General features: G+C 46.2%; 1 protein-coding gene across 1 annotated transcript in view; it reads left to right on the top strand.

Annotated features, from left to right (window-relative positions):
* Cfap298 (cilia and flagella associated protein 298) overlaps positions 1 to 9,865 on the top strand; it is a 10,290-nt gene extending 425 nt beyond the window's left edge. The window contains exons 2-8 of the mRNA XM_048803942.1: positions 272 to 393; positions 2,040 to 2,207; positions 4,087 to 4,154; positions 7,343 to 7,501; positions 8,306 to 8,437; positions 9,147 to 9,242; positions 9,495 to 9,865. Coding sequence (XP_048659899.1) covers positions 272 to 393; positions 2,040 to 2,207; positions 4,087 to 4,154; positions 7,343 to 7,501; positions 8,306 to 8,437; positions 9,147 to 9,242; positions 9,495 to 9,605 — 856 coding nt within the window. The 3' untranslated portion in view covers positions 9,606 to 9,865. The remainder of the gene's footprint in view (positions 1 to 271; positions 394 to 2,039; positions 2,208 to 4,086; positions 4,155 to 7,342; positions 7,502 to 8,305; positions 8,438 to 9,146; positions 9,243 to 9,494) is intronic.
* The last annotated feature ends 14,508 nt before the right edge of the window (positions 9,866 to 24,373 follow it).

The raw sequence follows: 24,373 nt of genomic DNA, 5'->3' as shown, positions 1-24,373 counted from the left end.
GCGGGCCGGGCGGGTGAGGACTGGGCGCCCTGGGATGGAAGGTGGGCTCGGGCAGGCCTCGGGGCGAACCAAGGATCAACAACAACGAAAATACGAAGAACGTAGAGTGGGTCTGACACCACCGGCTCCGAGGGGCAGTGGATGAGGCCCAGGGTCCCAACGTCCCAAGCCGGGATTCGGGGTGCTATGAATCAGTGGGAATAAAAGGGAGCCGAAAGACCGGGCTGAAGAACAGGTGTGAGGGTGGAATGGTACCCTCTTGGGTTTACAGACGGTGCTTGCTCTGTTTTGAGACACTCGAGGTAAAGCAGTGTCTGCCTTGGGACGTCCTTGAGAGGGGAGAAGCTGTGAGCAAGTGTTTCCCGTCTCCTTGGAAACAAGCGGGGTTCCCCGGTACAGTGTGTGGTCACCCCCCTCCACTCTAGAGCACCAGTGACCAATAGAAGGGAAGTGCCCCCGTTTATGGTGTCTCATCCGCAAGCACGAGCTTCTTGTGGATGTTGAACACTTGAAACATGGCTGATGCTACCAAGGAACTGAATTTTTAATTTTTTCTCATTTTAATTAATTTTTAAAAGACACGTTTGTATGGTAGCTTCTACATTTAAGAGCACAGCTTAGACCTTAACGTGATTTTCTGGTATTATTATAATTATTATCATCATTATTGAATGTGTATGTAACTGTATATACATATAGGACAACTATGTAAAATTAATAAACTTGTGATCTAGCAATATCTAACTATATAAAATAGGTTATATGATTTATTAAAATACATAAATGTGTGATTTTTGCACCATTGGGAATTTTTTTGTGGAAGCATTTTTTTATTGGTTGCTCAAAACATTACAATGATCTTGAAATATCATATTTCATACATTTGATTCAAGTGGGATATGAATTCTTGTTTTTACCAGTTGTACAGATTGCAGGATCACATTGGTTATACATCCACGTTTATACATACTGCCATATTAGTGTCTGTTCATGTTTTTAGGAGCATGTTAGTTTCTGAATTAAACGTGTGCTTCCAAAATAGGCTCAACATTATGTTATTTTTAAATTAAAGCATTTGAGAAGAAAAGGAACTCAATATATAAACTGAAAATGTGGTGCCGAATGTAAAACTCATGTTGGTGTACTTAGAATCCAGTTGCCAGTGTCAGCTGTGACTCCGCAGGTATCAGTGTTCTGCCTTAGGAAGGGGAGATTGACTAAAGAGATTGTCCCCCAGTTGCTGAGAGTCTAGAAGGGGGAAAATAAAATTCAGTTACACCATTCATTCCGTAGTATTGTATCCTTACAGGTCACATGATATCTTGACAATCTTGTGGGAACACCTAGTTCCACTTACCTTCTTCACAGAAAGAGAGGAAGGGAAGGAGGAGAGAGGAAAAAAGCGAGGCAGTTTTATAAATTAATATGTAGATTGGTTGTGGGGTGAATGTATGTGGATTAGGAAGAATATAAAGCTATGCATTTGGATAATGAACATAATAAATAACTAAAACACCGAGGCCCATGTCTCTTATTTTCGAGAGGTGTAGTAAGCTGCTTTAAATCCTCCCCACTGATTTATTTAAATTAACTATGAAGCAATACAAGCCAGCCTCAGATGATAGAGCTGTAAGCCAAGGAAGACTGGAGGTCCATAACTGTCTTGCCTGCCTCACAAGGTCACACTTATGAGATCATCTGTGGGGACCCTTTGGGAAGATGGTAAAGCCCCAAATGCCTATGGAGTCTTTCCCTGACTTGATTTTGTACCTCCTGAGTTCCAGGCAGCACAGCATGGGGCAAAGGTTTAGCACACAGAATCTGCAGCCAACTGCCTGGGACTGGGGGTGAGTGCTTGAGCTCTCTCTGTTTCCATTGACTGAGCATGAATTGGTGACTTTGTCAAGGATCAGGGACAGGACTGGCACATAGTAAGTGTGCCAGATGGACTAGCTCTATGACCTTCCATTTTTGTGGGGTCTGAAATGTTACAGTGATGATTATGATATATATTGTCTTAACATTCCCTTCTCTTTAAGAAATGGAAGAATTAGCAGAACATGGCATATTTCTCCCTCCCAATATGCAAGGACTGACAGATGAGCAGATTGAAGAACTGAAATTAAAAGATGAATGGGGCGAAAAATGTATCCCCAGTGGAGGTTCAGTATTTAAAAAGGATGATATCGGACGACGGAATGGACAAGGTAATTGGCCATTTCTGTATGCAGGCCTGAAATACCAGTGTATGAAAGCAGTCATTGAAGTTAAAAACAAAACTATTCATTCTATACAAAGTTAGGAGAGAGTGCTTGGTGTGATTACTTGGTAAGACTAATCCAGAATGATTTAGGTGGATAAGGAGGCTTCTGCCTTCTTGTGGTTACTAAATTGCCACTAGATTATAAGTGTATCAATGAACCATATGAAATTACCATTTCCATAGTTTAGAAATGGCTGAGTACTGGCAATTTTATATAGTTCAGTCCAGTAGTTTGGGGTAGGTGTTTATTGAAAATGTAATGAAGGTTGGGTGCTACCATTTGCAGATGTTGGGTTTGTTTAAAGGACATACCTCTCTGATGCAAAGCACTTTAGTATGGGGCAGAACACTGAAGAAATCCTCCTTTTGGTAGATGATTGATAATGTGGGATTTAAAGGGGAGAAAGGGGTGAAAATCCTTTTTGATATCCCTTTTAACCTATGTAAAAAGCTCCATTTTATTTATAATTGATCATTTAAGAAACACCTAAATATCTACTATGTCCCTAAAACACTATTAAGAGCAGAAGAGCCTGGTGTGGTATAGTGGCTCTAGAAGCTGAAACAGGAGAACCGTGTGTTCAAAGCCAACCTCAGCCACTTGGTGAGGCCATGTCTCAGAAAGGGCTGAGGATGTGGCTCAGTGGTTAAGTGTTCTGGGTGTAATTCCTGATACCCAAAAAATAAAAGAGCAGTATCCCTGCAAGGCCATTACAAGATCAAAAAAAAAGTTTTTTTTTTTTTTTTTTTTTTTTTTAATATTGAGGATAATAAGGAGTCCAAATATTGTTCTTTTATTTATTTATTCATTTATTTTTTGGTGCTGGGGATTGAACTCCCCAGGGCCTTGCACATACAAAGTACATACTCTACCACTGAGCTGCTCTTATTCCTCAGCCCCATTTCCTTTGAATTTTCCTGGAAAATAGTTGGTTTTTTCCCTTATCTTTTCATAACTAAACTCATTCTCAGTCTGGAGATATTCTTTGCTTTTTAGAAGAAATTACATCATCATCAACCAACAACAAAATATATATATGTATGTGTGTATATGACCAGTTTTTTAGCAGTTCATTATTCATCTTTAAACAAATACTGCCCTAAATTACCCATTTCTATTCTAATACTGGTTTGTATTTCTAATATTTTCAATGTGTAATTAACACTGTTATTAATTAAGTATATGGTTTCAACTTGCTCTATAACCCCTAGGTTTATATACTCCATTTCCATGTCTTTTGCTCCTAAACTTTCAAGTTATTTTTTTTTTCCCCTTTTCTAAGAATCAGCAGATTATGGGCCATGTGCCACATGCAATCAGTTGCTTATTTATTTCATTTTTTATGCAGTGCTGGGGAATCAGGGCCTCATGCATGCTTTTGCTTTGCCACTGCCCTGCACCCCCAGCCCAGCTTTCCTATTTTTATAAGGTTTTACAGCCATCTGGTTCATTTAAATATTGTCTGTGGCTACTTTTGTGCTATTGTGGCCGAGTTGAGTAGCTGCACTGAAGCCTGAAAAGCTTAAAAGATTGACTGTCTGGCCTTACAAGAAGTTTGCTGGCCCTCTCTATGCAAGGATGGGTACTCCTACTCTTTGTAAATCTTTTTCACTTTATATACAGTACACTCCAGGCCTCTGTTGTCAAGATGGGATTATTGCCTAATTCCCCACAGCTAGGCTTCCTGAGTCCCTCCCCTACGTTCCAGAGGCACAGGCTCTCTCCTTGCACCTGCTTCCTGACTCTCACAAGAGGTTCAGGAGAGTCCAGAGACTGTATATTTGATGGCTGTCTCTCTTCCTCTTCTTTTTTATTTTTATAGCTCCAAATGAAAAAATGAAGCAAGTTTTAAAGAAGACTATAGAAGAAGCCAAAGCAATAATATCTAAGGTCAGCTTTTTAAAATGATGCTCTAAAGCTAGTCTTTTGAAATACAGTTTCTAAAATGGTGTCTTCTGGAATTACCTGTCAACCAATGTTTTCTGTTTTTAAATTTTTGCCTTCAGAAGCAAAAGAAACAAGCATGTTTGGGGTGGGCCCTAGCTTTTCCTTTTTATAATTATGAAGGTTATCCAAAATCCTTCTAATTCTTACCAGGCAGACAAGTTTTTGTTGATCTGTGTGAAAATAGGTTCATATTTATAATGCAAGTATGAATTAACTTAAACTGATTTTGTTTCTTTTACCTATGTGAAGAACTTAAGAATAAGTACAGGGGGATTTGAGTATCATGGCCATAGAATAGCCCTGTGATTCTTGATTGATACAGTTTGTGTTTAATATAAATTAGTTTTTTTGTAATTTTCTCAAATATTTATATAAATGTATTTTACAGAAGGAGAGGCATAAATGATATCATTGATATGCAGGTAATGTGCATCTGGCAGAAAATAATTTAAAATAATTTTTAAAGATACTTAAAGAAATGCCATTTTTACCTGTTGCATTTACTTTTAGTGGATGACGTTAGTTGCTGCCGCCTCATCTGCGGTTATCTTGATTTAACTGCTTTTTCTTGTACTCCTTCTGATTCACTTGGCAAAACTGTTACTTTAAATATTTCTGAGACTCTTGAAGCCCTTAACTAATCTTTCAAGAGCATCAGGGAAGACTTTCTATTAATTTAGTAAAGGCTCTGTAAAGACTTACTGGAAAGGCCTTGGTTCCATACAATGTTTGCGAAATGCATTCGGCCTAAGAACCTTTTAAAAAGTAATAATAATAAATGTCAACCTCTCGTTATTTCAGCACATCTCAAGACATGGTAAGAAAACAGCAGGCTGGAGTGTTCCACCCCTTTTGCTCCACACAGTGTGTTCTGTGGAAATCCTGTTTGTTTGCGGCACTTCTTCTCTTTGCCTGTAGATTTACCAGGGTGCTTTTTCCTTGGCCCTCATTTTCCCTTAGTGTTTTATCTCTTCTGCCAACTGCAGATTCCATCCCTCTTCATCTAACTCTTGCACGCCTGTCCTCTGCCCCAGCATCTTCCTGAAACTGAAGCCCAAGTTTCCAGCCCAAGTTTCTGAGATGGCTGTACCTCAGTGTCCAGCAGCACTTCAAACTCAAATTTTCTAGAACTGAACTCATTTGTTCCCTCACTCCTTTCCCCTCCATATTCTGTACCTAAGACTGAGCACACCACGCCAGCTTTTCCGTTTCGGTTAACAGAACCACCAGTGTTTTGGTTGACAGGCTGCAACCCTGTGTCTTCAGTGTGTCCCCTGTCCCCCATGTGCTTTACGTCCTAAACTGCCTGCTCCTGAGATGCCTCTTAAGTCCACCTCCTTCCTTTAGTTCTGCAGCCACCTCAAAGCTCCTGTAACCTTCTGCTTTCCGATACCAACTGGGTGTCCTATAATACATGTCAGTTCTGACACTGAACTATCCACAGCACAGACACCACAAGTTAAGAGCAAAACCCTTCAGTTCTGACACTACTGGAGTTAGTATCAGATCCCACAAGTTAGAGGGCAGGGTGACCACCATCACTCCTCCTACCTTCAGGCACCAGCTGCAAGTGGGTTCCCCACAGTACCCACACTTCTCTGTAACCTGGGTATAAATTTGGGGCTTCCCATTTCCCCACCCCAACTTAGTAATTTGTTAGAGTGACTCAACTCATTGAAAGCACTATATTCATGTTCACACATCCATTATAAAGCTTGCAACTCAGAAATGGTCAAGCAGAAGAGGAGCAGAGCTCCTGTGCTTTCTGCCCACGGAGTCTGTGTGTGTGACCAGAACATTAGTGTATCCACCTACCAGGAAGCCCCACTGAGCCTTTATCCCCAGAATTTTTATCAAGGTTTGACAGGCATGATTAAATCATTTGGCCGCCTGATCAAGTTCAGTATAGCCACCCTCCCCTCCCTGGTGGTTGGGGCTCAGGGTGAGGCTGAAAGTTTCAATCCTCTAATTATGAACTTGATCTTTCTGGCATGGCCAGCCCTTTCCTGGAAACCATCTTAGTCCATTTTTTTGTTCCTATAACAAGATACCCGTGGCTGAGTACTTTACAAAGAAGCTTTATTTGCTTACAAGCTTGGTAGCTAAAAGTCCGTTGTCAGATGATCCCATATGTTTGACTGTAAGACACACATACACCCCCCCACACACACACACACACACATGCATGCGTCGCTGTGTCACAACACAGCAGAGTGTGCAAAAGGGGCCATTCGAGTAGGATAGCCTCACTAACAACAGCACACTTTTGCAAGAACCTAATCAGGATCCTATGAGCACTACATTAGTCCCTTCCAAGGATGGCATCCCTGTGACCTAATCACCTCCCACTGGGCCCCATCTCTTAACATTGCTTTGCCATGTGCAGTGCAGGTTTTCAGTGCTCACCATGGATCACTTTGTTAGCACCAACTTGGGTATTGGTGAAAGGGGCTTTGTTATAAATAACAAGAGACTCCTATCATTCTATTTGAAGCTCTGTGCTAAGAGCCAAGGGCAAAGCCAGATATGCCCTTTATTGTGTCACCCATTCCTCTGTAACTGGTCTCCCTCTAATTAGGTCCATTCTACCCACTTCAAGGTTAATCTCCCAAAATATCACTCCTTCCCAGAAGAGCCAGTCCCTGCCCGTCACCTGGCAGAGTAAATGCGAACTCCTTGCTGGCTCCCACAGCCATACAAACAGCAGTCTGCCCAGCCCCGTCTCTCTTCTCCTGCCTGCCTGGGGCCAAGTGGGTTGGTACCTGCACTTCTCTGCTCTCTGTGTCCTGAAGCACCTGCTCGCAGTTCCACCTTTCCAGTCCCCTCATGTTTTAAGGCCCACGTTAGAGGCCTTGTCCCCCCACAGCCTTTCCTTACCCTCTCCCATCCATGCTGCTAGATTTGGCCCTTTCTTCAAGCGCCACACTTCTCGCTCTGCTGCTCATAGTCTGCTGTCTGATCCAGGCCGCAGTGGACCTGGCTTAGTCCTCAGGTAGATGGAAGTCACTTGAAGAGCAAGAACTGTGTGATTGCTGTTTGTTGTGCTGGCAGGAGTCTTCTACTGGAGCCTGAGCAACACTTACTGCGTGGACTGACCAGGTTGTAGGTAACAGTGCCTCATCCACTTTCAGAAACAAGTGGAAGCCAGTGTCTGTGTCACCATGGAGATGGTAAAAGACGCCCTGGACCAGCTTCGAGGTGCAGTGATGATTGTTTACCCCATGGGGTTGCCGCCCTATGATCCCATCCGGATGGAATTTGAAAATAAAGAAGATCTGTCAGGAACTCAGGTACGGGTTCCTGGGCAGTCTGCAGGGGAGGTCATGTTCCCTCGAAGCCCTTCTGGCTTGGCTGTCCTCTTAAGGGAGCAGTTTTTGCTTCATGCTTCAGAGCAGTGTTCAGAATTCAGGAAAGGACCCTGAGAGGGTGGTAGTCAGAGATGAGGGATTCCATCCTTGGCAGGGGGTGTATGTGTGTCTTACAGTCAAACATATGGGATCATCCTCACCTCAGAGGATTTTTGAAGATCATTTCTATTTTCTTTGGCTGCTGGAAAGCCAGAAACCTAACTTGTGCTGTTTCCACCCAAAGATATCAGCCTTTTTCCATGACATTTTGTGTTACAGCCTTACACCATGGTCACTGTTCTTTCCCCACTCTTACAGTCCATTTTCCTTTGAAATTTTCATTTATTCTTTTTAGGTAACATATATCTTGCTAAGCCACCTTGAGTAGGTGGAATATGCAGAAACAGAGAAGCAGCCCCATATGCCTGTTTTTCCCTGGATTCCATGGTTTCCCCATGGCCATAGGTCCATCTAAGAAGGACCTGGTATTACAGATGAGGTTACTCCCCATTTACCACAGCACGAAGGTAACTGAGTGTGGGCCTGATTGGAAACTTAACAGGGATGATGCTAAAAACAGCAAGAACTCTGAGTGGGATGGAGGATGGGGGTCCCCTGTGGGGAAAGGAGGATGCCAGAAGCTGTCCCCTGCTGGAAGGGCCACTGCCAGGCTCTGCAGCCCTGGGAGGAGCCACACCTGTGGCTCATCCTCACACCTTTGAAGCCCGTTCTTCTGATTGACCCCAGGCAGGACTCAGTGTCATTAAAGAATCAGAGGCGCAACTGTGGTGGGCAGCCAAGGAGTTAAGAAGAACAAAGAAGCTTTCAGACTATGTGGGGAAAAATGAAAAAACCAAAATTATTGTCAAGCTTCAGCAAGTAAGTATCTTTGCTTTAACATAAAAGTGTTTCTTATTTATGTTCAAACTGATATATGTAGTACCTGAAAGATTTAAACTATTTGTACAAATACTTGAATCCTGTTGGCTTGGGCTTATAGTAAATATATTCTCTGTGTACACAATAAAAACTGGAAGAAAATGTGGCTTAATTGGTCATATCTGGAGTTTATGTTAATTTGTAGGGAGGAGGTATGTGCCATGTTAATTTCAACCTAAAAAAGCAAGGCTGCAAGTCAATAAAAATGTTCTGAAATGACAGATCCAGCCTAGAGCACTTCTAAGTTTCACAAGCCCCCAGTGCTCTGCAGAGGAAGAGGAGGAAGGGGTAGAGTCCTCTAAGGCTGTCACACAGCTGTCCGCCTGCGGGGCTGCCTTGGTTTATGCATGCTCCTAAATCACGGCTCTATGATGTTGGGAACAAAGCCCTCCACAGTGTCTGTCTCCCACCCCCATTGGGCCTGCAGTGGCCCTCTTGGGAGTGGCTGTGATGGGGACAGCATAGTGCAGCTGCTGTCTCCAGAGCACAGGTACTGTGAAATCCAAGACACCCCATAATATTCACTTTGAATCATCAGATGTGGATGACTTTCAGATGGCAGAGGCAGTTGTAAATCCTTTGTTCCAACTTTCTGGATTGTTGATGCAAGAAGAATCCTTAGTCTACAATTTGCTTTCCTCTTTTTTAGAGGGGACAGGGAGCACCAGCCCGCGAACCTATTATTAGCAGTGAGGAGCAGAAGCAGCTGATGCTGTATTATCACAGGCGACAGGAGGAGCTCAAGGTAGCTGTTTGGTGGTGGGTTTTCAACAGAGCTGGGACCCAGGGCTTGTGCCCCATGCCTCACCTCAGGGCTAGAGGCAGGTGGGGCTGCAAGTTCTGTAGGATGTCAGGGAGGGACCTTCCTAGAGCTTCTGCCTCTCTCCAGGGATGTCCCCCAGGTTATCTAGAAGCATCCTGCTCTGGGAGGGCAGGGAGAGGGGAGGTTGGCCACCTTCCTGAGATGCCTTCCTGAGCAAGACATATTTATTTCCAGAAATTGGAAGAAAATGATGATGATACCTGTTTAAATTCTCCATGGGCAGATAACACTGCTTTGAAAAGACAGTTTCATGGGGTAAAGGACATAAAGTGGCGACCAAGATAAAGCTCACCAGTTGCTGAAGCTTTCAAAACTACTATCCCACCTTTCTTTTAGGCAAAATAATTACCATCTTTGATGAAAAATGTTGAAATTTCTACTTTCCCAGTTTTCACTCTGATTTTTAAAATAACAGTTATTCAAAGTTCTTAGAACTTAATAAATATATCCTCAAAAGAAAATGTGTAAAATTATTTTGTTTCAGGACAGCTATGAAATGTCTTAGGGTTTTTTGATAAAATACTAATGACATGATTACAACATGATTTTTGTCTTCCTGGTTTCTTTATGTTCTAGTAAAAACTGCATTAGAGAAAATTCAAGAGTAGCTTTTCCTTCATAGCAAGTTCACCCACTCTGACATGGAGCTTGACTGTCAGTGACCACTAGAGGGCACCAGATCCATACTGTCCTGTGCATTTCTCCTCAGTTGGTTGGAAACTGAAATCTCAGTCTGTGAGGCTTGGGTCTCACTCTGCCCAAGGGTCTAACTACAGACACGCATCTCCAAACCTCCAAGATGAAGTTTGCCTCCTGGCCAGTGCCTCTCTGCCCTTGTCTGCCAGGAGTAAAGGCCACCTGTGACGGCAGTTGGTAGCCAGGCTGGTCCTGACCTAGGAATTTAAGATCCTTTATTCTCCTTCAGTAGATTTCTACAGAGTAGATTGGGTACTGAAAATATGTGCAGGTCCTGGTGAAAGGTGGCAGGGCTTCCTTCAGGCCCAGCCTCCGGTTGTCAGTGTGCTAGGGGACCAATGGCATCAGGCTTAGGCAGCCACATTTTGCTTATTGACCATGGTGGAGTGTGTGGTTCACCCATCATCCTTTGATTTTAAATAGTCCAGCCTGTTGTGCCTATGAACTCTGACCCTTCAGCTGCTGTGGTGCCACTCAAACTACCTCTGTCAGCCAGGAGTGGCCTAGAAACCCACTTACGCTTGACCTCCAAGATGTGGTTCTCCTAGTTAGAGGGAACACAGCTTGCTTGCCCCAAGGAAAAATGAGTTATGAGGGCATTTCTCTATGCTGGCCTTCCTGTGCCCACTGCTCTCTCCTGCCTCAGTGCCTGAGCTCCTCACCATGGCCACAAAGAGGAGGTGTGGGGACAGTTTCCTAGTCCCATTGTGGGAATTCAACCACTTACCCCTCTACACATCTCCATGGGACGGAGGAAGTAAAACTGGAGCTCAGCAGATTGGTCCAGACTACCCCAACCACCTGGAGGAGATGACCTGGGCTCCTGACAGAGGCTGCAGCAAAACTAAGCCCTGGACATGTTCATCCTCCCCTCTCCCCACCCTCCTCCCTGCTCCCTTCCATCACCAAGTTGCTTTGGGTGGCTGCCTCAGAGCTGGCTCAGGAGTTAAGCTGCTTTCAAAATTGTTTCCTAAAGTGGGGTGTAGCTGGCTATGTGCCATGCTGTGTCTTCCTTTTTCTGGTCGTCAAGTTTTGTAAAACCAAATTTGCGTCTCTCTTCTCTTTGATTATTGTTTTAAGTGTGTCTGCCTGAAAAGTTTTTGGCCTTAGGTGATATAAAAGTTTGCTCTAAAAATCTGTTTTTATTTGAGGAGCACTCTCTTTGACAATGTGTGGTTTATATGCATAGATTCACACTCAAACTTGAAAGAGTGAATGAAGGCACACATCACGGTAGATCATGTGAAGAAACACTACTCCCACGAGGGTGCTCTAGTGGCCGTATTCTGTGACTTCATATAATCAGCAGAAATTACTAACCAGAGCCACTCATTTCTGTGTGAAGAGTTCACTCGATTCCTTGCATCACACTCTACTGCTGTATCGTGTACCTGTGTGAAAAGAACAATCTTCTCTGCCTTCCTTCTGGCCCCCTAAACTCTAAGTGTCCCAAGGTAACTGCTCATTGGAATGTAAGCTGTGAGTGGCCCCTTTCACCATCCCTGAGGATGGGGTGACAGACAGGCAGGCCCTTGTGCCTACTCTGCCCACCACGCTATGTGAATTCGCTTTGCATAAACTTCTGACTCATTCAGAGTCACACAGCTAGTGAGGGTGGCACTCAGGGACCACACCTAGGACTTGCTCAGGAGGTCCCAAGACATCATCCTAGTGGCAAAAGTTAGCTTGGCAATGCACACTATCGATTAGCTCAAGTTTGTGGTCTAGGTTTTGTTTTCTTCTGCTTTTAATCCAATGTACATCTTTGGATTAATGTTGAAAGGACATGAAGTGACTGTTGTGTAAGTAGTAGTCCACCTGGCTCTGTGGTTTTATCTTTTGACCTAACTTGTCTTATTGGGTTATTTCGTGGAGACCAGGAATGCTAGTCATAAAACTTCACACCACCTAAAATGTTTTTGACCAACAAACTGACCACACCAGGCAGTATTTCTGTCACAGGATTACCTCGCTCCTTGGCCAGCTACACTGCAAAGAATGTGCCAGCAAGCTTGAAATTAACTGCCACATGCTTAAGAGCACAATAGCCCCGGGGAGTGTCAGCCCTGCCAAATTCCTATCCAAGACCTCAGCAGCCACTTTTTGGAGAGGTGATGAGAGAGAATGGCCTGACAGTGGTGTCAAGGCCATTGACAACACTTCACTGTCAAAGCCCCGGAGTTGGCCTTCCTTGTTGCTGAGAGTCCAAGGACAGATGTGGTTGCTTCCCCGGAGAATTCAATACTAGATATGGTAGTAATGGCAGCCAGCATTCAGTTAGACCTCAGTATTTCCCAGACACTTGTACCAAGCACTTATTTTTTTCATTTATACCTCCCAACAGCCAAACTAGGAAGAAACTACTATTGTTACTTCACAAATTAGAAAAACCAAAGCTCAGAAAGGTTAAACTGCCCAAGAGGCAAGAGGATAAGTTCAAGTCCAGACCATACAACAAGGAGAAGTCCTGGCCCCAAATTTTTAAAAAGAGCTGGGGATGTAGCCGCAGTAGCAGAGTGTTTGCCTAGCGTATATGAAGTCCTGGGTTCAATCTTTGGCACTGGAAAAGGGAGGCTAATCCCATTCGTGAGAGTTCTACTCTCCTGACCTAATCGCCCCCAGTGTCCCACCTCCTGATACCATCACCTTGTGGCTTAGGTTTCACCTGTGAGTTGGGGGGACACAAATACTCAGTTTCTTGCAGTTCACTAACCTCTTAAAGGGAAAGAGATACCTCTGCCCACCTTTGAGATGCTTTAAGCAAAAAGGGCACTTGGTTCAACTCTAAAACAGCCACTGCTCCAGACCATAAAAGAATGTGTCTGAGGAGAAATCCCTCCTGCTTCCAGGCCCGATGCAGGCAGGTCACAGGATGCTGGGTCACTAGCAAGACTCAGAGGTCCGTGGATGGATGGATTCCCATAGGCTAATCCCTGCTCCATTATTACTTTGGATAAATCATATTCTCTGTCTTCAAATCAAGAAAGCAACAGCTGAGGCTGTCCTGCCATTCCAGTAATGACGCAGCATCCCCACGAAGTGCAGAATGGAAAGCATCAAAAGCCGCGTTGGTGGTTTTGCGACCTAAGTCCCTGATCTACACTAGCCATGTTAAGTGGCAGCCTTAACCGTAGCTCATCGCTGTTTCTTCCCTAACCCTTCCCTGAACGCAACTGGTGCACCCGCCCAAGGTACCTAAGCACATTGTAGATTTTTCCTTGACTTTGTGAAGAAATGCTGTTGTGCTCTGAGGTCCAGAGGGTGCAAGTCAGAACTGCAAGAAGGTGGCACATGTCCCCCATTACAACACTGAAGCAAGACGGAGCTGGTGCACAGCAACGTGGCCAACAGGACTACAGTGAGGCATGCTGTCTACAGGCTTCCTCTCCCACTCCCTGCCACCTTGCCACCACTGCCCCCCAAAAAGCAGGCTCATACAATGGCAGCATTATTCTTGTAAGTTCTCTGTTTCTTGTTATCCTATTTGCATGGTGCTAGAACAGATCCTATAGGCTTAGAGCAAAATATAAGATGCACTCGAGCTCGTGCCAGCAGAATCCTGTGTTATGGCTAAATCACTTGCAGCTGTAAAGATAAAAGGGCGGGCGATTAAAAACAGGGAGCTCTCTGAGTTTGACTACTTGACTTTGACAGAATGAACTCAGCTCACCTGAACAGATACTCAGCTTTTGTTGGCACCTGATTCCAGGCCCTGACCTCTTAGTGCTTCTAGAGGTAATTTACATTTAGTCACAGAAGGAATTCTGGGGTATCATAGCTCTCAATTTTTCCCCAGGAATTAATTCGATCAGCTGTTAGATATAGGATTTTAATAGATGTTCACAGATTGAACAAATCCAGAGAGTAAATGAGTATTAAATTGACTATTAGTAAATATAATTTGACCTGTTAAAATTTGACTCAAGCAGTCTATATTGGGAAATTCACCATGGGCTGAAATAGAGGAAAATGAAAGGAAACTTTGCCTGGTTGGGAAAAAAATTATACTTGCCTGGTTAAAATTGTTTTAAAAATTGGGAAAGAAAGAATGTTTCAGTGTATGTGAAAAGCTCATCCTTTTGAAGCAAACTTAAGGACTTAATTGTGTAACTACCAAAATGCATATGGTGAAGCACTAAGTGCACCAAGTGCCTTGGAATGTGACTGCATTTGGATTGGAGACAGAGCCCGGGAAGAGTTGATTAAGGTTTAGTTAGGTCAAAGGGTGGAGCTCTGGTCTAATAGGATGGGTGTCCTCAGCAAAGGAAGAGACACCAGGGGCAGACACAGCAAGAAGGTAGCCATTTTTGATCAAGGAGAGATCAAACCTGCCAACACTGTCGTGTGGGACTTCCGGCCTCCAGAACTGTGGGAAAATAATACCTGCTGTTTACACGGCCAGGAGTGTGGTATGTTGTCATGACAGCCTTGCAGTCTAAGACAAAAACAGAGGAGATGGATGTTTTTTTCTTTGCTCAAAGTGGACTCTTTCTTAGCATGCCTTAGAACAGACTGATGTGGTAAAATAAATTCTTTTTTTCTCAGTGAGGAAAACACCAGGACACGCAATTTGAGCGCCATCTATATATCCCAAGTTCCCCATTTCTGCCCTGGGTCAGGCTGAGAGCTGACTGCTCCCCAATCCCCAGGTCCCTGGGTTCCCCCCTTCCTAAACTCTTGCTAACCACCCCCTTTGAGCTGTAATTAATCACAATATCTGTTTGCTTGTCTGTCTCCCTGGATGGACTGTGAGCTTTGGGGGACAGAGCAGCTGTTTTAGTCAGATTATAACTCTGTCCTCCCAAAGGCAAGTGCCTAGACACTGTTCCCAGCCTTCCTGAAGAACTCTGCAGCCGCCAGTGAGGACAAAGGGCAGCACAGCGCCCTCTGCTGTGGGCTCACACCTGTGGAAAGCAGGGTTCAGAGCTGATTCTGTGAGTGCAGGGCTCAGTGACCAGCTTCCAGGACCCCTGCCAGCCTGGCTCTGTTGTGCCTGAAGATTGCTCCTGTTTGCACACGTGCTGCAGGCCGTGGAGTCTTCGGGCACAGGTGGATCTGGGGCTGCTCAGTGCATGATGTGGTCTGTGGGTGCCTTTGTCACAGTCCCCTTGGGTACCTGGAGAGAGTCCCCAGTGCAAGTCCACCCTCTAACCTTCTTGACCAAGGAAGCTATCCACAAGCAGATTTTCCTCCTAAGGGAGGAGTCCTCAGCAGAGGGCCAGAAATGCATTATGCAGAGCCCACCATTGTAGATCACTTCTTTTTTTTTTAAAGAAGACACTTAAGGGACCAGCAGCGTGGTTATGAATCAGTGCCACTCAGCACAGCATTAAATGGGGCATGCAGGTTCTTTCTGTCTTGGAGGCCTCTATCTAGTGCTTCTCAGAAGGGCCATAGAAATGTCATCTTTGTAAGAAAATGTCAAATAGGAAGAGGCATGTATTTTAGAAGTTTCCTGCTGAGTATTTGGAGCTGGAGCATGTATTCACCCACATCACCACACCCTTCAAAATAGATCTCCTAAATGGGGGATTAGGACTCCCCTTATCCAGACAGAGTTTGGGGACCTGGAGCCCCCTTCAACCCAGAGTGTCCTTTTGCGTATCAGATGTGCTACAGCAGATTCATTCCTTTAGAGCTTTCCTCATCCACTTGGTTCTACTCCTGTCACAGTCTGGTTTTGGTAACTATAATAAAATGCCTGAAACTGGGTAATTTATAAAGCATAGATGTTTTTTAGGCTTGTGGTTAGGAAGGAGGCTAGGAAGTCTAAAGCCCAGCCCTGCATCGGTTCAGTGCTTTCTTTTTGCATCATAACATGGTAGAAGGCATCAAATGGCAAGACATCCAGCTTCTAGCTCAAGTCTCTTCTTATAAGGTCACTAATGTGACTCTGGGGCCCCATGCTCATGACCCCATCTGAATCTAATCACCCCAAAGGCCCTTGGATATGTAGTGTCCCTCAAAAGTTTATGGTGAGACAATGCAAAAATTTTCAGAGGTTAAATGATCAGATTATGAGAGGTGCGACATAATCAGTGGAATAATCCACTGTTGTGGACTATCTGGATGGTAGCTTTAGGCAGCAGGTAGGGTATGGCTGGAGGAAGTGGGTCACTGGGGGTGTGCCCTTGGGGTTTATGTTGTGTTCCTGGTGATCAAGAGCTGTCCCTCTGTTTCCTGGCTGTCTTGTCCTGAGCTGCTTTCCTCCACCACACCCTTCCACCATCAGTCCTGCCTTACCTGGGGCCCAGAGCAATGAAGTCAGCCATCTATGGACTGAGACCTCTAAAACTATAAGCCAACATAAACTTTTCCTCCACTAGGTTGTTCTTGTCAGGGTTTTTGATCACAATGATGAAAAAGCTAAGACACCCTACCTCTGAACACCATCAGCATATGAATTTGGGGATTAAACTTCACACACATGAACTTTGGGCAGATACATTCAAAATGCAGAAAGGCCTCTTGGGCCACACGTCTCTGCATTATCCTGCCATGGGGTCTAACAGCCACTGTGGGCACCTGTTGGCACCTGCAGCCACAGGATCCTGGTAAGAACCAGCCAACATCACAGTGCCAAGACTTGGTTTTTAATCAAAATCCTATTATCATGCTTTTGTCCTTAATTTAGGAGACTTTTAACTATAATGTGTTCTCAATTTAGAAAATTTGGGCAGAAAAAGAATAAAGAAGAAATTAAAAGTAATTCAAATACCAATCTCCAGGGAGAATTACTGTTGATTTTTTATCATGAAATTGAAATCATGAAAATACAAAAAAAGTCATGACAAACCCCAAGAACCTACCATTCAACTTAAAATTGAATAATTTTGCTAATCTTGGGTTTTCTGTCTTCCCATTGCCTCCTACTAAAGTTAAAGAAATTCACAGACTGGGCTGGGCGTGTAGAACACTTAGCTGGGTTTAACCCCAGCACAGAAAAAAAGAGAGAGAGAAAGAAAGAAGAGGGATGGGGGAGGGAAGGGGAGGGAAGGAGGGAAAGAAAAGAACCCCAGATATCATTTCATTTCATCTTCAGTTTTCATGTGTCCCCAATAAGTCATTCGTATAGAACAATCACCAAGAAAACATCAACAAATTCCAAAACTATAAACCATGCAAAGAACATACTCTGGTCAGAATGCAGAAAACCCTGGAAATTCACATCAACATTAAAATCACACACAAAAAAACCTTTCTCCTGAAATTAAGCACAACTCTATGTACATATTCATCGTACATAATCTCTTTGGAGAATGGGGATACTCAAAACATAGTTGTACAATTTCTAGACAGCAATGGAAGGTCGTATTTGAATTAATGAGAACTAAACAGGAATCCAGGTAAATGTATAGCAGTAATTTCGAGAATCAATTTAAAATTAAACATAAATCAATTAGACATTTAAATAAAGAGCTAGAAAAGAATCAACAAATGAATCAAGAAAATATAGTGAAGGAACTAATGAAGATCAAAATGAAGATAAAAAGTAAGAAAATTTTAAAAGTTTGAAAAATTGACAAAACTGGAGAACTATTAACTGACAATTAAAAAAGGGAAAAATCACAAATATGCAAAATAAGAAACAATAAAGAGAAAATAACTGAAGGAAAGAATTTCTAAAAATAAGATAACAAGTAGGCAAGTAATTTTGAAAATGTCAATGAAGTAGGTAAATCTCTAGGAAAGGGATGCAAATTCAAATAAAAATATAAGCAAATGTAATCAAAAAAATATCATTAAAAATAACATATCGTGACCAAGTGGAATTTATTGCAGGAAGGCAAGGGTGGTTTCAAAATTAGGAAATCCACCCGACTAGTAGACCCGGGGAAAGATCACGTGATCATGTCTTAGACTGAATGTTTATGTCCCTTTCCAAATTTAGATGTTAAAACTCTGCCGTGTGATGGTCTTGGGAGATGTGGCCTTGGGGAGGACATTGGGTCATGAGGGTAGAATCCTCATGAGCCGGATCAGTGCTCTCAGAAGGCCTGAGAAAAGTCCCCTGTCTCTCCGTCCCACCTTGTGAGGCCACAGCAAGGAGCTGCCATCTCTGAACCAGACACTGATGGCACCTTGATCTTGCACTGTGCAGCCTCCAGACTGGGGGAAATAAATGCCACTGCAGTCCTTGGTCCATGGTAATTTGATCCAGCAGCCAGCTAAGACTGATCTTCTCCATAGATGTCTGTTGAGGGCATTTGACCAAATTCAACTCCTAGGTGACACCACCGTAAACCACCAGTGGCAGGGTGCAGCTGACGTTGCATCCTAGCACATTTCCTGGCTCTTAGGCATCCTTCCAAAATGTGAGGAGGAAGGGGTTCCTTGCTGGTTCTCCAGAGCCCCTCTCAGGAGGAGGTGGAGCTTTGAGTGAGCTGTGGGCTGAGGTCCCACCACAGCAGTTCAAAGGAGCAAGCCCACGGAGGTGTTTAGGGGAGAGTGGCTCCCGCACACCACCTCAGGCCCCTAGTGCCCTACGTCTCATATTTGTGGGTCAGGGGTCACTGTGAAGGAGAACAGGGTCACCTTGAACATAAAAAGCAAGAGCAGGAACAAGTGCCCCCCCCCCCCGGATTCAGCCCTGTGTCTGAACTTGGGCGGTCATGGCAGAGCTGCAGGGTGCTGGTGGTTTTAACCTGGCAGCCTTCGCTCTCCCCCTCTGCACCATGGGGGGTTCACACCGCCACTGCATCTGTTGGAACCATGCTCGGCCATGTGTGCCGGAGGCTCCAGGAGGTTGGGGGCAGGCAGTTTGTGCTGGGTGCAGTTGAGGAAGCCACCAAGGTCCCTGCCCCTGCTTGCTTCCCGCCCCACTGTCCTTGGCTTTAAGTTTTCTTTCCCAGGGTTGCAAAATGGCTCTTGTGCCTGCCTCTAAGCCTCCCCACAGTGTGTCAGGCACAGATAGGCCACAGGGCAAAAGGCAAGAGGCCACAGCATGGGTGCCACTGGTTTGTCCTCTTTTACGAGCCCACCAGCACCTTTCCTGAGTAGAATATTGTCCAAAATGAAAGGAACTGCTTTGTCCAGGTGAGCGGTAGAGGAACACCGGGCGGTCAGTATCTGCTCACCACTCACAGGCAGACCAAGGCCTCCAGAGCTTTACCCTGCTATGGTTTAGACATGAGTGTCCCCCAAAAGCTCACATGTGAGACGAGGCAGGAGGTTTAGGGGAAATATGATCTGGTTGTAGGAATCTAACCCAATCCGTGCATTAATCCCCTGGTGGGAATTAACTGAGTTGTAATTGAAGACAGGTAGGGTGTGGCTGGAGGAGGTGGGTCACTGGGGTTTATTCCTTGACATGGTGAGCAGAGATCTCGCTGTCTCTCTCTCTCTCTCTCTCTCTCTCTCCCTCTCCCACTCCCACTCCCCTCCCTCTCTCCTTCCTGGTGCCATGTCCTGAGCTGCTTTCTCCCACCACACTCTTCCACCATGATGTTCTTCCTCATCTCAGGCCCTGAGGAATGGAGTTGGCTGTCTATGGACTGAAACCTCTGAAACTGTGAGCCCCAAAATAAACTTTTCCTCCTCTAATTGTTCTTGTCAGGTCTTTTGGTCACACACCCCAACTACCTCCATTAAGGGCTCCCCATCTAGTGCCTTAGACCTCTGCCTTAGTCACCCCAAGTCCAGATACCAGACAGTTAGGACACCCCTGCAACCTGGAACTGGCCCCAACTGGCCCATCCCATGCCTGCCAGCCCTGCCTTGCTCATTCCCTCCTGGGAGGTCCACAATGGCGGCTCCTGCCCCACGCCCCCTGCCCCCCTGCCTCCTCACAACCCTGGCACTTCCCTGTGTGGCCTTCTGTGGCGTGGTGTGCCCCTCACCTTGGGGTCTGTGAGTAACCCACTATTTTTTAAAATCATATTTGTCTCCTGATCTATAGGCCTCACCACACCTGAATAACAATAAAACCTACATTTTAAACATGAGGACAACACAAAAATATAGGTGAGCACAGTGCTGCTCAGAGACTGATCCCGGCCTGGAAGGTTGTGGAGATGGTGGTGTGGGCCTCAGCCTTGGGTTGGCCCCCAACTCTGCCTGATGCTGACACTGGGTGCACCTGCCACTGTCCAACATCAACATCGACCCATACCCCACCACTTTATGTGTCTCTATCTATCTGGACCCACACTTTCAGAATCAAGGAAGAAAGAAACTGGCCAAGTTTAGCATCTCAAACATTCACCGCCTGTGAACCCAGAGGGCTTCAAAGCCGGGAAACGGTTTAGCACTTCCTTGTATATGACGCACACACCACCGAACTACATAGCGCTCAAGATCTTGTTCTCCTGAGAGTTTCCGTAGCTGAAGGGCAAGCAGAACTCTAAACAGAAGATGCGGTGTGCTAGCTTGAGTCTTGAATGTCCCCCAGGCCATATGCCAAAGACCCAATTGCCAGTCCCCAGAGCTGTGGGTGTGGGGGGAGGTGTTGGGACCATTAGAGGGTGGGGCCTAGTGGAAGGAGGTGAGGTCATGGGGGCGTGCCCTGGAAAGGGATATGAGCACCCTGATTCCTCCTCTTTCTCTCTCTCCCTTTGCTTCCTGTCCACCGTGGTGAGCAGTTCTCCTCCACTGTGTGCTCCTGCCATGATGCACTGTGTGGCCACAGGTCCAAAGTATCCGGGCCAAGTGACCATGGACGGAACCTCTGAAACCGTGAGCCAAGGAAAACCATTTCCTTTATAAGTTGATTTTCTCAGGTATCTTGACGCAGCAACTGGAAGCTGACCAACACGTGAGGCCCTTGAAGTGGGAGCGTGGAGGCTGGGCTCACAGGCAGGGTCTCAGCTTGGGACAAGAGGAAACTCACGAGGATTTGCTCTCCAGGGAAGGATGGAGCTGACTGTTGGAAGTAATGTCAAACCAGGCTCACTCCAGTATACCAGGCTGTCAGCACACGTGGTAGAATCTCCAAAGTGAGAGTCCCCTCCTCTGTGGCACTGTGACCCATCACCCGAGGCACGGCTCTTGGAGCGCCTGCCTGCTGCCCTGAGACCAGGTTTTCTCCGCTCCCCCTGGAAGCTCCCAGCACAATCCACCCATCCTTTTGGCACAGTTTGTTCCTGGGCCCAGGCAGGTTCTCAGCTGCTTTGTGTAGGGGACCCTCTGCCCACCTCTGAGGTCTCTCTGTGCAGTTTTCCCTTCGCTAATCTCTCTTAGGGGGGCTCTAGCCACTTGATCCCCCGGATGCTCGGCTCCATGGCTTCAACTACTGGGCTCCGCCTGGCCTGCACATTCCCATGTTGTTCAGCCTTTTCTAATTCTGATGTTCCAATCCTGTGTTCTCAAGTGCTTTGCTCTCTCCTCTCCAGCTTGGCAGGGTGGAGTGAAAGACATATTATTGGTAATCACTCATGGCTGTTTGGCCATTGATCAGGAGATAGGATGCCAACCCCTAGACTATGCTGTCTTTTCCAGGGCTGCAGTGCAGTTGTTCGGGTTGTACACAGCACAAACATTTCGGGCTGAGAGAATTGTAGGGGCTACCCAGAGAGTGCAGCTTTTCCAAAGTTCCCACCTTGTCCTGCCACCATGCCATGTGTTCAGGGGCCACATCCATGGAATGGAAGGTGTGTTTTGTAATTCTCACAAGGGCAATATCTTGACCTAGATGGAAGTCCTCTGTCATGGGCAGCGACCTGAGTCTGGGGAAGCTGGGTGAGGTGTGACGCTCCAAGTGACTGATCTGAATCCATGAGAGCCCCACCCAGTCCTGAACTCGGACATCTGTGACATTGCTAAGGCTCCCCATGGTGACTGGCTGCGGTTCCCAAGGTGTCAGGGTGGACAGGGACAGGCAGGGAGGCTCCCGGGCTGCCTCCCTGATGGGATCAAGTGGAGTGGACCTACTTGTCTTGGCCAGAAGACAGACTGAACGTCCTGTCTTGATCATTCAGCTCTCTCCCTCAACTTCGTGCCTCCCGGTAGCGATCCTCTCTTTTTCCTTAGTAATATCTCTCTCTCTCTCTCTCTCTCTCTCTCTTTTTCTCCCTCTCCCTCTCCCTCTCCCTCTCTCTCAAAGTCAGGCACAGGCTTCTACCCCCCAGCAGTCTACCCCCCAGCACTCCTCACCGCTAGTGGTGCCATGCGATGAAGCGAGGGACAGAGACATTAAAGGAACCTGGGACTTCTTTCTAACAGTGACCTTCCCGTCTTCTCTTTGCTCATTTCTGCTGCTAGGAACTCAGGTGCATCTCCTGGTCCTCGTTTGCACCAGGACATGGGCCTAAGAACACAAGGGCAATGGGACAGAAGGAGCCGGGCTCCAGACACCAAGAGCCACGGTCCCCGCAGGGCTGGCCGTGTGGACCTCGCCCTGGGTGAGCAGGACTGGGCCACTCGCAGGTGAGTCAGTCTCCTGGGAGAGTGGCGCAGCTGTCTGCCTTCCTCTCACCATCCTGGGCCCTGCAGCACTTAAAGAAGAGAAGAGAAGCCAGAATGAGGACCCCTGCGTCCCCCAGGGCTCTGGAGAATCAAGATGCGGTGGAGCCAGCGTGTTGTGCCAAGTGTTGAAAGATGGAAGGGCTTGCCGGCCAGAGGAGAGCAAAGGGGGCTCTGAGCTCCCCCCCCCCCAGCCCAGCACCCGCCCTTAGGAATGCGCCCCACGCTGCAGCGCCAGATCATCTGCTGACAGTGGGCTCACTGACTGCTATTGGCTGGGCCTCCTGCCTGGCAGCCTCCTCTCCAGTTCTGAAATATAAGTCATGACCACGGGCACCGGCTGGCCCCTCAACACCAAGAGAAAGAAGCAAAAGCTATCCAGAGCTGCCCCTCCCCGGGTGACTCAAAAGTCGGGGTGGAGGCGTCATTATTTAAGCAAAAAAAAAAAGAGAGCATTTTGTAGTTCTGGAGTTGAGGAAACGAGCAGTCCCCTTAAGTGGCAGGCACGTGTCTGTTCAGGTTCTTGTGGTCCTTCTCGGGATGGTGTGGGCATGAGCGCCTGGGGGACACCATGGGCTCGTGTTCCAATCCTGACACAATACGCTTGCCAGCTCTGACATCTGAGCAAGTTACTTTGCCTCATCTGTAAAATGGGAATGAAAATGTGCCCTGGGTATCCGTATCCAAAACCAGGGGTATCGCAAGGTTTGGGGATTTAGGATGGTTTTGTATTTGGGGATATTTACATATGTATAATGAGATGTCTTGGGGTTGGGACCCAAGTCTAAGTACAAAAAAAACAAACAAAAAACCCATGAAGACAGCTGACCACACCTGCAGTCCCTACCGCTTCCCCTCAAATCTCCTCCAGGAGGTGCTGGGTATTTATACCCACACACTTGACTTTCAAGACCTTGAATGAATTTTGCAGCCCGGCCCTGTTGAGAGTGTGGATTTTCCAGATGGGCCTGAAATCCAATGACAGGTGTTCTTTTAGGAGAGACACAGAGGAGAGGGAGAGGCCCCCAAAGTCAGGCCGAGGCTGGGGAGATTTGCCACAAGCCACGGGATATCTGGAGCCACCAGGAAGTGGCAGAGGTGAGGAAGGATCTACCTCTGCTGACATTCTGATTTCTAACTTCCACTACCCAGAACTGTTACAGAATGCCTCTGATCTTAAGCCACCCAGTTTGTGGCAATTTGTTACAGCAGCCACAGGAAACAGAGTTCAAAGTCAAAGTCCTTCACAGGGGCCCTGGCCCTCACCTCTTACCACCCTGGCCTCCTTCCTTTCTTCAGCAGGTGAAACATGTGGTCTCCCCAGGGCCTTTGCACTCCCTGTTCTCTTTTCTCTGATTTGTGCTCACATGCATGCTTGCTAGAAAGCCCTTCTCTTATAGACTAGCACACACCCCTCAAGTCTGTGTGTGCACAAGACGTTTTTTCTGTTTGTTCATTTAAAACCCAACATATATATGCATATCTATGTGTGTATATTTATATAGGCTTGGGTGTAGCTCAGTGGTAGAGCACTTGTCACCGTGTTTGAGACTCTGGGTTCCATTCCCAGACTGGAAAAAAAAAAAGAACTCATATTGATAAAGAAAGGATATCTAAAGTACATAAAGAACTTTTAAAGCTGAACAATACAAAAGAAGTAACTCAATTTAAAAATGACCTAAGGACACCTCAGCAATAAATATTTCCTGAATGAACAAGCGAAAGGGCTGTCATTAGCTGGACCACCTTCTCCTTTCTCCAGGACCTGGGTGGAAGGACACAAGAGCGAGCCAGCAGGGCAGGAGAGCCCTGCTCCTGCAGGCGGTGCACCAAGGAGAGCGCCCGCCAGCGCCCCCTGGCGCTCCACCACAGCGGGACCACGAGGACTGGAGCTTGAAGGTGCTGGTGGGTCCTCCCCACTCACCCCCAGGAAAGCGCCCCGCGTGGCTTCCAGACCC

Source organism: Marmota marmota, unplaced genomic scaffold, assembly GCF_001458135.2.
Source record: "Marmota marmota marmota unplaced genomic scaffold, marMar, whole genome shotgun sequence".
NCBI lineage: Eukaryota > Metazoa > Chordata > Mammalia > Rodentia > Sciuridae > Marmota > Marmota marmota.
Note: the sequence above shows the minus strand (reverse complement) of the source record. Positions and strands in the feature narration are given on the sequence as shown.